Raw genomic sequence first — 12221 nt, 5'->3', positions numbered from 1 at the left:
TTTAAAGGTCCCTTCCAACCCAAACCATTCTATGACTTTAAAATTCTACTGGAGATATGATTATGACTAATATATAAGTTTACAGTATAAAGAGGCAGAATGGTATACTGAGTTATCAAAAAATAGATCAAGAATTTAGTGGACCACGTTTTCTTTATCAACTACAGTCATACACTCAACAGAGGGAGCTTCATTTTCCCTACCTGGGAAGGTGGAACCTTACAACCAGGCACAGGACAGTAACAATTCACCAGAGATAATATATCTGAAGTAATCTAACTACACACACTGTAGTTTTTCAATTGCACTTCAGTATCTGAGTATATTTTTAGCCAAGGAATATCTCTTGAAAATTCCTTTCAAAACAATTCCCTTGGAAACGTATTTTAACTGTAAAGCAAGTCTAATTAAGCAGTTTAGCACTATTCCAAATTACTGTTTTTGGAACTTCTTAAGAACAAGTCAAGTCAACTGTTCAGGACAGTTTAAGTACTTTGAATTTTCCCTTACTGCAGGACATGAGACTTAAGAGGCTTTCCAGCACTGTATTTCTGAGGTTCAATTAGTGTTTAATTTTGTATTAATGATCTATTCAGCCATTTCTAATGGAGTATGTTACAGATGTCTCCCAGCCTACTCCCCAAAATCATTAGTTCTGTCATTTGGGAATTGCTCAGTAGTGCTTGTGATGGTTGACCTTGGCTGAACGCTCACCAAGCTGCTCTATCACTCCCCCACTCAGCAGAAGGAGGGGTGGGGGAGGAAATAAGACGCAAAAAAACCTTGTGGGTCAAGATAAAGGCAGTTTCATAAAGCAAAAGCAAAGGCCACATGTGGAAGCAAAGGAACACGAAAGATTTGTTCTCTACTTCTCATCAGCAGGCAATTGCCCATCCACTTCCCAGGATGCTGAGCTTCAGTACACATGGCAGTTGCTCCGGAAGACAAATATCGTAATAATGTCCCAACTCCTCCTCCTTTCTCTTAGCTTTTATTGCTGAGCAGATGTCATATGGTATGGAATATCCCTTTGGTCAGTTTGGTCAGCTATCCTGGCTATGTCCCTTCCCATGATCTTGACCAGCTCCCAGCCTACTGGTGAGGGGGGAACATTGGAGAGACAGCCTTGGTGCTGTGCAAGCACTGCTCAGCAGTAGCCAAAACACTGGTGTGTTATCACACCTTTCTAGCTACCAATACAAAGCACAGCACTATGAGGGCTGCTATGGAGAAAATTAACTCCATCTCAGCCAGGCCCAATACAGTCCTGAAAAAAAATATTGAATTAAGTGCGCGCACACACACATATATTTTATACACAAAATCCTACGCTAAACAATGCTAATATAATTGAAAAGGCAAACACAACCAAATTAGGGAACGTTAGAATTAAGGCTATAAAAATCAAACTCAGCGTATTTATGTACACAGTATTTAAAACACACCTTTTAATTGCATGGCCCCACGCTATTTTTTTCTGAGCAATTAAAGAGTACTTAGCTGTATATGGCGTTTCAAGGCACCAAGAAATATGGGGAAGTTAATGATTTTGCCTACATGCCTTGAATATTGTAAAGTAAAAAAAGCACACATCACAAACTGAACAAGCTAAAAAAATAACCCTCATTTAGTGTATGCAAGAGAGATTTAGAAGGAAACATAATGTGCTACTTCATAAATAAAGGCTGTAAACATAAGGACTGAAATAAGGTCTATTTTTTTCCCCCAAATTTAGCAACTACAGGATTTCAGTTTGACAATAAACCACAGAAATTCATGGTCTAAATCCAACTGAAGTTGGTAATAGTGTAGCAATTCTTATTTCAAATTGCCAAAATTGTCTTTTATGAAACTATTTATCAAAATTTAAATTCAATTTATTAAATCTATCAATAGGTGTGAGGATAATAATGTCATTTTCCTTCAACTGTAGATACAAAGTGAAAGAATAATGCAAATGCAGATCCATATACAATGAATTTGTCTGAGATCAATACATCCATTGATTTTGAACAGGTAGACTTGATTCAGTACTGATCTAAATCTGGAAAATGCCATTTTTGATCAAAAATCATGAAAATAGAAGCTATCTGCTAAAAAGCCTAATTGGTATAATTCATTATTGCCTAAAATCTCACACAAGAAGTCTGATCGGAAGTTCTAAATAATTTCACGGCATCCTGGAGTTCTGAATGTTAGCTCACTATAAAATAGCATGCTATATACACACAGGTACTGTAGGTAAAGGTAGGTAACTCCTAAGTGTAAGAATAAGTGGAAGTGAAAAATGTACCTACCAGACCACAGATGAAGGCCATCAAAACCATAAGAGTACAAGTCATCACCAACACCATTGCCTCCCCATCCTTCTCCACCTCCAGGATAGGGGGCATAACCTGAAGTAGAGGCCCATCCAACTCGTAAATGGGTAGGTTCTGCCGTCAAGAATGGATCAACCTGGTCAATTATTAACTCAAAGTACCACTTCTTGTACTGTGCAGAGCCCTCAGCAACACCCAAAAATATGTTTGGCCTTATGCTAAGAAAGAAAATGTAAGCAAGTTAGTGTAAAAATAAATGCAATGCATGAAATATATTGCTGCATAATAGTCACATTCACTTTGCAAATATGATAAGAGTGTAGATATCCACATTTTGCTTATAATATTCAAACAGTGATTCATTTTATGACTTTATAAAGCTGCTGTAGAATCACCTTCTAAGGTATAGGTTCCATGCTTTGAAAAAACTTATACTCAAAAAAGCAATAAGAAGATCATTTTCTAAAAATCAAAAAAAAAGGAGTGAGTTTGCCAGGAAATCAAATCCCTCTTAAAATACCCAAGTACTTTACAGTATAGGTTTACATACTCTGTAATAATTATTAGGTAAAGTCATGCTCTGTTTTGGATGAGAAACAACTTTCATCTTTCCATTTCAAAACAGATTTACTATTGATTAGCAATTTCTATTTGAGCAGTTCCCATTACAATTGCTGCATTGTTAGTAACAATGTTTTTTTCAGAAGCTAATACATAAACATGTCCTAATGTGTGTGTTTCAATATTGAAAGTTGTGGAACTTCTCTTTAGGTTACAGTATTTTCTTCAACTAATTATTGAAGACCTGTAAGTTCCATTTTTTTTTAATATAACAATAAAACATGACACTATACCTTGTCACATCATTAATCAAACGTGTTTGCAAGAGTAAGTCTCTTCTAGGCAGTAGATTGTCACAAATCAAATTTTGATTGGCACGAACTGCAACTCCATTACAGACACAGAGAGAACAAAGCACATCGAGAACCTTAAAAAAAAAAATCAGAAGAAAGTTCAGTAAAGGCAACCGCATATACTATTATTCAGTTGTTAGCTTAATTTACATTCAGAATAGACCTAAAAGAAGGAATATAACATACATTATCATTATTTTTTCCTAAATAATTTTCACATATATGGATTGAGTGTAGTCTGTACTACTGAAAGAGGATAGCAAACATTCATGGAACACAAATTCAGAACGCAGGGTTTGCAAAATGCCTCAAAAACCTTCCATTGAGATTCCTTAGTCTCATTTTGATTAGAAAAGCAAAGCTGGAACAGCTGTGTGTCAGCTGTTTACAATTTTTAAAATTAAGTCTCATATAAAAATTTGAAATGTAAAATGAAATTATTGGAGAAATTTACTACAGCACAAAAAACTTTCTGAGCAAAATTAGTAGACAATTGTCAACTGCAAATTTTCAGACTGCTTATGAATCTGTTCCGAAAGCATGTTTTCAATATGAGAAGTAATCCATTTATTATTAAAATGAAAAACATTCTACAGAATTCACTAAAAAGCAAAACAGAATTTCAGAAAGATCTGATTCTAAAATTTCAGCTATCTTTTTTTTTTGGTCACAGTCTGGAAATTGAAAGAGATTGACGTAATTACCCCACAGGTTACTGGACCAAAAGGGTTTGCAAGAGAGAACACAGTAACATAGCATTTAATGCGGAGGGACAAAGCTGAACACTTTTGCAAAAAAAGAAGCTTAAAGAGGCACTTGAGCCCTGACAAGCAATAATTCAGCAAAAAGCCCAAATGGTCTAAACTCTTACAGACCACCTCCAAGACAAAGAACCATCTTCACACTCTTATCATTTTGGAAACTGTTGTACAACACAAGGAGCAGCATAACAGAACACTTATTTAAAGTACTCCCGTTCTCTGCCCAGTGGATTAGCACAAAACCACCCTCAACAGCAGTTTAAGCTAATATATTTTGAACTTTGCCATGTCCTAGCCCATGCATTTTCCTTTCTACCACCTCTGTTATTGGGCAGAAACCTCTAGCAGAAGGACAGGGGTAGTAACCTAAATAAGCACAGAAGCTCTGACCAGTACTCAGCTGTAAAGTGTCTAACAAGATTAATGACTATCAGTAAGACAGAATTTATATATAAACTCTTTAAATAACCTCTATGCACTCGCTGACCATATTTCTGACACAAGGCTTTTCATTTAAAAAATCCTACAAATCAATAATTTCCAAGACTATCTTGGTTAATAATATTACTGTTTCTTATTTCCTAAATCACAACAGAATTTCTAATCTAGCAGGAGAATAAGAGATACTTTTTCCAGAGTAACAAATAAATTCATTATTTCACACTACTTCATTACTTAGTGATGTTTAGTGTCAAAGACATTACAAATGGAAATACACAAATTCGTTACCCAGTCTAATTCTTCTGTACACAACATTTTCCTCTGCTGCTTTAAGTTCCTACTATGAGGTCTACGTTAAAATGCCCCAGCTGAAAGGTTCTCGTTGCTGGTGACTGGCACAGCACAATAATCTTGATAACAGCTAAAAACAGTAAGCTAAATTTACCGCTGTAATTTCAACTGGGTTTTTTATGCCTGCTTATATCAGTTCATACTCCCTAACCATGCTCAAAAATACTTCTTTTCCATATCTGTAGTTGGTTAGGTTCTCCGTATTACCTTCTCCTGTAAATCAGTAATTTCAGCTCACTACAACTTTGTTCTTCCTCTAGGTTATCAGTCTTTCAAATAAAATTTTAATTGAGGAAGGAAACTCACATCAGAAAATCACACATAAAACTATATCCTCCTCTGTGTTGAGATGTCATCCTGATCGCAGCCAGAAACTGTGTTCACTTTCTTCTGTCATAATAAATTGCACATTGATGTCTAAATTAATTTCCACCATTATTTCTTCTGGTGTAACCCAGGGTTTTTTCTTTCTTCTGAACACCTGTGTTTTCAGATATTTGGATTATTTTTCCAATTTCTCATTTTATTTTGTTCTTTTCTGTTACTGTTACTATTACTATTGCTTAAGTTAGGAATGACTTTACAGGATTTAGTTCTGCCTTTCTGCAGATACAACAATGGTACTTCACTGTTTCTGCAGAGCCCCGCATCACAAAACAAGCTACTCTGTCCGCGTGCTTACAACCACCAGAATGCTCCATTTTCTCAACAAATCCAAAATTCTGACTGGTTATCAATATTTTGTAACTATTTGCTTGTCATAAATATTTGCTGTATTTGAAACTGCAAAGTAATTATACATTATACATTTTTTTAATCTCAACAAAGCAATTTTACAGATGTATTTTGAGGTTATTCCTTTAAAGGTACTAGAATCACGTATTTCCATATAGACATTTATCTGGGTTTTTTCCACAAACCTTTGTGAGATTATCAATACATCCTTAGTTTTTCCAAACATACCTTGTAATTGCGCCCGTGTTTATCCAACAATGAAATAATGGATTTGATGTGCTCCTCAGCTATTATATTTAAAGCTTCTGGGCTTTCAATCAAGATGCAGTGCAACACTTCCAAAATACCTGTATGAAGGCCACAGGAACAATGTCATTAAATCATTTGTGCAACTGAACATAATCTAAAAGCTTAGTAAATAACAGAGCATCTTAAGAAATGCTGTATTTTCTCCAGCCTAAAAAGAGAATGAAAACTTTTTGAAGAGTATTGATATGACTATGATATGAACTGCATTAGACAAAAGTTCATTATGAAGCTGTTAATTTCTGGGGGTTTTGCTACAGTTTTAAAACCACTTGAGAAAAATGCAAGTTTAGCTTCTTTTCAATGAGAGAGATAAAGGTTTTATAGTAGGGAGCACTGTACAGTATTTTGGTATTTTGTTGAACAGCTCATAGTGTAAAAAAACCTTGTCTCTATATATACGTTACTTGTACTTGTGCCCACAAACAACTCTGGCATTATTCAATAGCAAGGGGACAATAGTCTTGCTACTGTCTGAACTAGTTCATTAATTCACCAAAGTCACATTCAACACTGATTGGATGTGGTATTGCACAAATGTATGGAACCAAAAAATGCCACAAAAACGTCTGCTTGAATGTAATACTTTGCTCAATTAAAAAAAAAAAATGCAGTGTATTTGTTTTCTAAGGCATGTCATTTTCACAGAAAACTGCTCTGACATTTACAATGTAAGACAGCTGTGTATGGTGTATTGATAGTTAATTTACTCTGATAAAAGTGAGTCTCACCTGAGGAAGATTCTAATCTGTCCAGTTTACTTATTAGCCAATCGAGGTTACTGGAAAACTGAGTACAATTGTTTCTGTTGCCACGAATGAGAGCAGCTGGAAAAAACCCACAAGGCATAATTTTATAACAAGAGATTTCCTTATTAAATCACCAATGTTAATCATATATATTTTAACACAATTCTTATAACAACTTCACAAAATAATACACCGACAAACCCTAAATACACATATGTTACAGTAATAAAGAATTAAGAGTTTCACTAATTAGACTATCAGCAACTGACATAACTTCTAAAGAGCATGTAGTTTTTGAAGTTGACAAGGGTCTACTGGATAAACATGAATTTCATCAAAAAATACATTTATGTTTTATTTTATTATTAATTTTTAACAGAAATTATCCACCACCCTTGTTTGGTGCAAAAGTCAAGCACTGTCATCATGAAGAGGCTGAAATGCTTCTTTTTCTATATCTTCTTAGCAATGAGTGGGAAGATCATATGCAGAAGTTTAAGCTCAAGTGAAGGCTGAGCGTACTACCCTTTAGCTCTACTTTCTGATTAAAACATGTTATAGAATGGATAGATTTTAGTCTTCAGCAGTGCAGAACACAATATTATTTGACTGCACTTTGAAAGTTCATCAGCATTCCAGTATTTCAAGCAATATTGATTTTTTTTTCTTCCAGAAGTTGTTACTGATCATAGACAAACATAAAAAAAAATCTTTTGTATACAATTGTCAAGGATTTCTATTATGAAGCATTAACTTAAATATTTATTACATCAGAACAAGTGTGTTCAAGATGTACCTGCAGAAGAAAATCAAGACAAAACCTGAAAAGGCCTACAAAGCACTAAAGAGGTTTTTTTCACCTTACTTTTTAAACTCGTAAGACTGTAGTAAAATGCAGGCAATGGTATCTCATTGCTTTCTGAAGCAATGGGAAAATTTCACCAGAAGCATCTGCATGCCTGTGCCATGCGACTAACCTCGTGCTTCGAAGCACTCCCCCTGGTTTGTTTTATTCTAGTCCTAGCTCTAGAATTGTGTATTTTACTATGGCTCAGGACTAACTTTCTTTGTAAGGAAATTAGAATGAATTTAAACTCCATTAGAAGACAAGATTCTCACATACAAGGAATCATGCGACTCAAATATCAAATTAGTGATTTAAAGAAAATACACATATACATAATTCTCCTACACTATAATTTCGGCCCTACAACACAGAAGCTGTTCGCTCTAGAAAACATGGCATTAGAATTGAAAAAATATTTTAATTTTTGTTTTATGTAATTATTTTTATTATCATCTAAATCTAAGCCTCAACTGACAAACATGGATTCAGTAGAACTACAAGTTCTATTACTTTAAGGCTTCTCTTAGCTTCATATATAAAGACTGGTTTCCAGTTTTTCTAATTTTTAAAATAATAATTCACACCTATTTCCATACAACAGATACATTTAAATTAAAAAAAAAAAAAAAGATACGCAATTGGCATGCTGCACCAATCTTTTGCCTAGTTGAGATTTACTTTTCTGCTCAATTATGTTCTCTGTAATAAATATCAGTATGTGGAACAAATTCTGTAATTTACATGACCAAATGAATAACACACTAAGTATTCTTTGCTGGTGAAGCAGCAAGCAGAATACAAAGAATACGTAACCTTGTTCTTTACATTAGTAGATTATTGAAGAACTTACCTAACAATTTGTAAAGGAGATTCAAAATTTCTTTCCATGCTGTACCATGTTCTTCTCTTGCAACTCCTGCAAAATGAGCTGCGCTGTTGTAGTCATTTAAGCGATCAATGCAATTCAAAACTAGTGCCAGCATTCCCTAAATGCATATGACACAAAGGAAAGTGAGCTGTACATGAAAAAGCATTTGTTGTCCTTTTAAAAGATTTTTTTCCTGTACACATTTAAAAGTTGCATCATCTTAGATTAAAAAAACCCAAACTAATGTGCTTACAAGATTTGAATTTGATTTTCCATTTTAAAGAATGATTCTATACTATTCCTTGTTCAGCTAAGTATTATAAAAAGTCAGGAATAAACAAAACTGACAATAAAAGCTTTTATAATTTTTGTGAGCAGACTCTTTTTTACATAAAATCTTCCTTACATAGGAAAAAACCCAAATGCTTTAAATTTATATAAAAGGAATTTTTGTTGATTAAATAAGGTGGACATTTTACTATCCAATAAAAAAATCTGTAAAACAAACAAGTTCAAATACTAGAATAGATTTTTAACTTCAGTTTGACTGGAGATTAAAATGGTATTGAAAACCTGCAAGCAATCCAAACATGTCTAAAAACATTTTAAAATATATTTCCTATTTATACAGAAGTGTAATAATTTCACTTTCAGGGAGGAGTAATTCAGCAATTATGTCATACATATCCTTCTCTAAAATTAGCATTCTCCCAGTTTCTAAACAGTTCCTTTCTGTTTTCCTGACAGAAAGACATTAGAATTAACGCATATTAATTACTATTATTGACAGTTTTATTATTCATTTGGCGTATCCAGAATGCGTAACTTCACTGAGAGAAAAGAAATTTCTTGTCACAATTGTTTCTTTTAAAAATGACAGCTATTTAAAGATTCTCAGAAGGATTAAGACCAAATTTTATGAGAGCTTGCAGCTCATGACAAGCGTGGAAGCAAAAAATTTTTCACAGCAAATTATCATATGGCATTACAGTCTATTTTTTATATACATAAAAGCTACGGAACTTTACGTTATAAATCATATGCATGCATGATAATGTTTAGGTTCTTCTCTATGTTTGTGACACGATACAATTAAAATAAAAATAATGTAACAATTCCACTCTCTGTACCTCTTCTTTAAATAGATCTTGTCTGTTTTTGAGTGACCGAAGCTTGCTTTGCTTATCTTCATGTTCCAGGTTTTCTTCGGGAAGCTGGAAGTAAGTAATCAGATCTTGCAGAGTCTGAGCCATCTCCTCAACAGGCAGGGCAGTGGGTGATAGTGTTCTGTTGTTTCCACTATGGAAAACAACAATGAGAAAGACTGGCAGCATTATTCATTTCTGCACTGTAATTTAAAGTATTATGTAGCAGCCTGTCTGTTGGTATCTAAATCAATTCTTGTTATGTATATGACATATGTACGTGAGCAACAGCTGATCTGAATTGCAAATCATTCAAATATCTATTATTTGGGTGTCCAGTGCTCAGAGCCTCCTGAAGTGGAATCACGTTTCCCTTTCTGCACTGATGTAAAGAGAGAGAGCGATTAAAGAAACTGAAAAAAATAAGCAGAAGAAACAATATAAACCAGAAAAAAGATTAAACAGAGATGAAAGATGTACCGAAGTCCTTTCTTACAGTAATTGATTTTGTTTAGATACGTTAAATGCTACTGATGATATAGGCACAATGTGCAGATGGACTAAAATAGTAGATGGGGGGGGCTGTACACCCCTAGTCTTCTCGACAAGGAACACAAAAATAACAGGTAATCCTAATCATTAATTAGGTCTTCTCTATCAACTCTATGTAGGAAATAAAGAAGGGTGGGATTTAAAAATATAAAGCATTTCAAGGAATCTCAGTTGTCAGCAAAATAACGTCTCTTTCCTGTTCAAGCATTTGCTCAGTCTTGGGTGACAACCCAATTTTTCAGGGTCTGACTTACTATTATAAATAGTATAATCTACGAGGAGATGATTCCTGGCAGAGGTGGCTCTGGTTTTATACCCTCAGCACAAGAAATACAAATGAGTAGTGTAGTCCCTTTGATACTGAAGAAGTAGTGTTTTAAATGTAGGCTCATGGGTGCGTTCTGCGAAAGGAAATTAATAATGACAAACTAATTTTTTCTTTATTTTTTCATCTATTAGGCAGTAATACAAGGATGATCATTTGATCATCATAATTAAAACTTCTGCCAAGCACTATGAAAAAATAGTTTCTTCAGTACCACATACATTCCTACTGATTTCACTGTGTATTCTTATATGTTGATCTCAGCAATTATAAACGAATATGCATTGACAGAGTATTGTATTTTACCCTAAAAATCTTTAGACAAAGGCACGTCACATGGAAGAGCTGTAGTGAAGGAAACGTGGAACTTTGACTGAAGATCTTTGTCTTGCTGCTCGTTAAAGAGCTATTATCACAGAATCAAAGATTGGTAAGGATTGGAAGGGACCTTCAGGGACCATCCAACCCCCCTGTCAGAGCAGGGTCACCTAGAGCAGGTTGGACAGGAACACACCCAGGTTGGTTTTAAATTATCTCCAGAGAAGGAGACGCCACAACCAATCTGGGCGGCCTGTTCCAGTGCTTTGGCACCCTTAAAGTAATGAAGTTTTGCCTCTTGTTCAGATGGAATTTTGTGTATTCCAGTTTATGCCCACTGCCCTCTGTTCTGTCATCTGTCCCCATCCTCCTGACACCCACCCTTTAGATATTTATAAGCATTGATAAGATCCCCTCTCAGTCTTCTCTTCTCCAGGCTAAACAGACCCAGGTCACTCAGCCTTTCCTCATAAGAGTGGTGCTCCATTCCCTTGATCATCTTTGTAGCCCTCTGCTGGACTCCCTCCAGTAGTTCCCTGTCTTTCTTGAAGCGGGGAGCCCAGAACTGGACACAGTACTGCAGATGTGGCCTCACCAGGGCAGAGTAGAGGGGGAGGATGACCTCTCTTGACCTGCTGGCCATGTTCTTTTTCATGGACCCTAGGAAAGCTGCTGGCCTTCTTGTCCACAAGGGCACATTGCTGGCTCATGTAAGTTTACTATCTTGTATTTAGTAAGTTTTTGGTATCATATAAGTTTAGTGACGTAAGATAAATATCATGAACGATTTACTCTAAAGATAGCGGAAAGGGGAACAAAAGTAACAAAACACCATAATAAAATTATGCTTCAAAATGACTCATATTTTCAAACTAAAATAGCTAAAGCTATTATTCAAAACATCAAATAAACCACATACGTAAGACAGTTTCATGATACTTCCCCTTCACCATCTGAATACTAAAGCCCTCATCAGAACAATCAGTTTACAACTATTTCCATAGTTTCCATACTAAACTTATTGGTAACTAAGGTCTGTCAAAATTAAGCTAAACTGTACAAATTTACAAGACGGATAATATAAAGCAGAACAAACCTTTTTAAGCACAACATATATTTTGAGAGGACTGGAAAAATTTAAGCTGAAGTGAGTGCATTAATATGGTGAAGGCAAGTCAAATTTTGATTCAGGAAATCTCTTTCATAAATAATATTGTTTAAATACAGGCTTGAATCCAGAAAACCAAACTAGGCATGAAATGTGATAAATACAGTACCTTTTCATGCTCATTTTGTCAATGATTCATTAAGATTCAACATCTCCTGAGGACACAAAGGCTCTTCAGCTAGCAACATACAAGTTTAGCTAAACTGCCGTAGATGATATTCATGTCCAATGCATTTGTTTTGATATTGGCCAAGATTGTACTTTTCCATTAAAAGAAAGGTATTATGTTGCCACATGTGTGGTGAGGATATTAGGTAACTACTTACCAAGCACAGCTCTTTATCTAACTTTCTCAATAAATCAAGATTATGATAGAGCAAGTCTGGTGGCTTATTAAATTGTTTAAATTCCCTGACGTTC

General features: G+C 34.9%; 1 protein-coding gene across 4 annotated transcripts in view; it reads right to left on the bottom strand.

Annotated features, from left to right (window-relative positions):
• Positions 1–12221, bottom strand: part of RYR3 (ryanodine receptor 3) — a 233618-nt gene that overhangs the window by 136689 nt on the left and 84708 nt on the right. For all 4 annotated transcript variants that reach the window (XM_054198046.1, XM_054198047.1, XM_054198048.1 and 1 more), the window contains exons 13-18: positions 9424–9592; positions 8276–8411; positions 6561–6656; positions 5752–5870; positions 3176–3309; positions 2298–2539 (exon numbers count right to left, since the gene is read on the bottom strand). In XM_054198046.1, the coding sequence (XP_054054021.1) occupies positions 2298–2539; positions 3176–3309; positions 5752–5870; positions 6561–6656; positions 8276–8411; positions 9424–9592 (896 nt within the window). The remainder of the gene's footprint in view (positions 1–2297; positions 2540–3175; positions 3310–5751; positions 5871–6560; positions 6657–8275; positions 8412–9423; positions 9593–12221) is intronic.

This window comes from Rissa tridactyla, chromosome 4 (genome assembly GCF_028500815.1).
Source record: "Rissa tridactyla isolate bRisTri1 chromosome 4, bRisTri1.patW.cur.20221130, whole genome shotgun sequence".
NCBI classification, from domain to species: Eukaryota; Metazoa; Chordata; class Aves; order Charadriiformes; family Laridae; genus Rissa; species Rissa tridactyla.
Note: the sequence above shows the minus strand (reverse complement) of the source record. Positions and strands in the feature narration are given on the sequence as shown.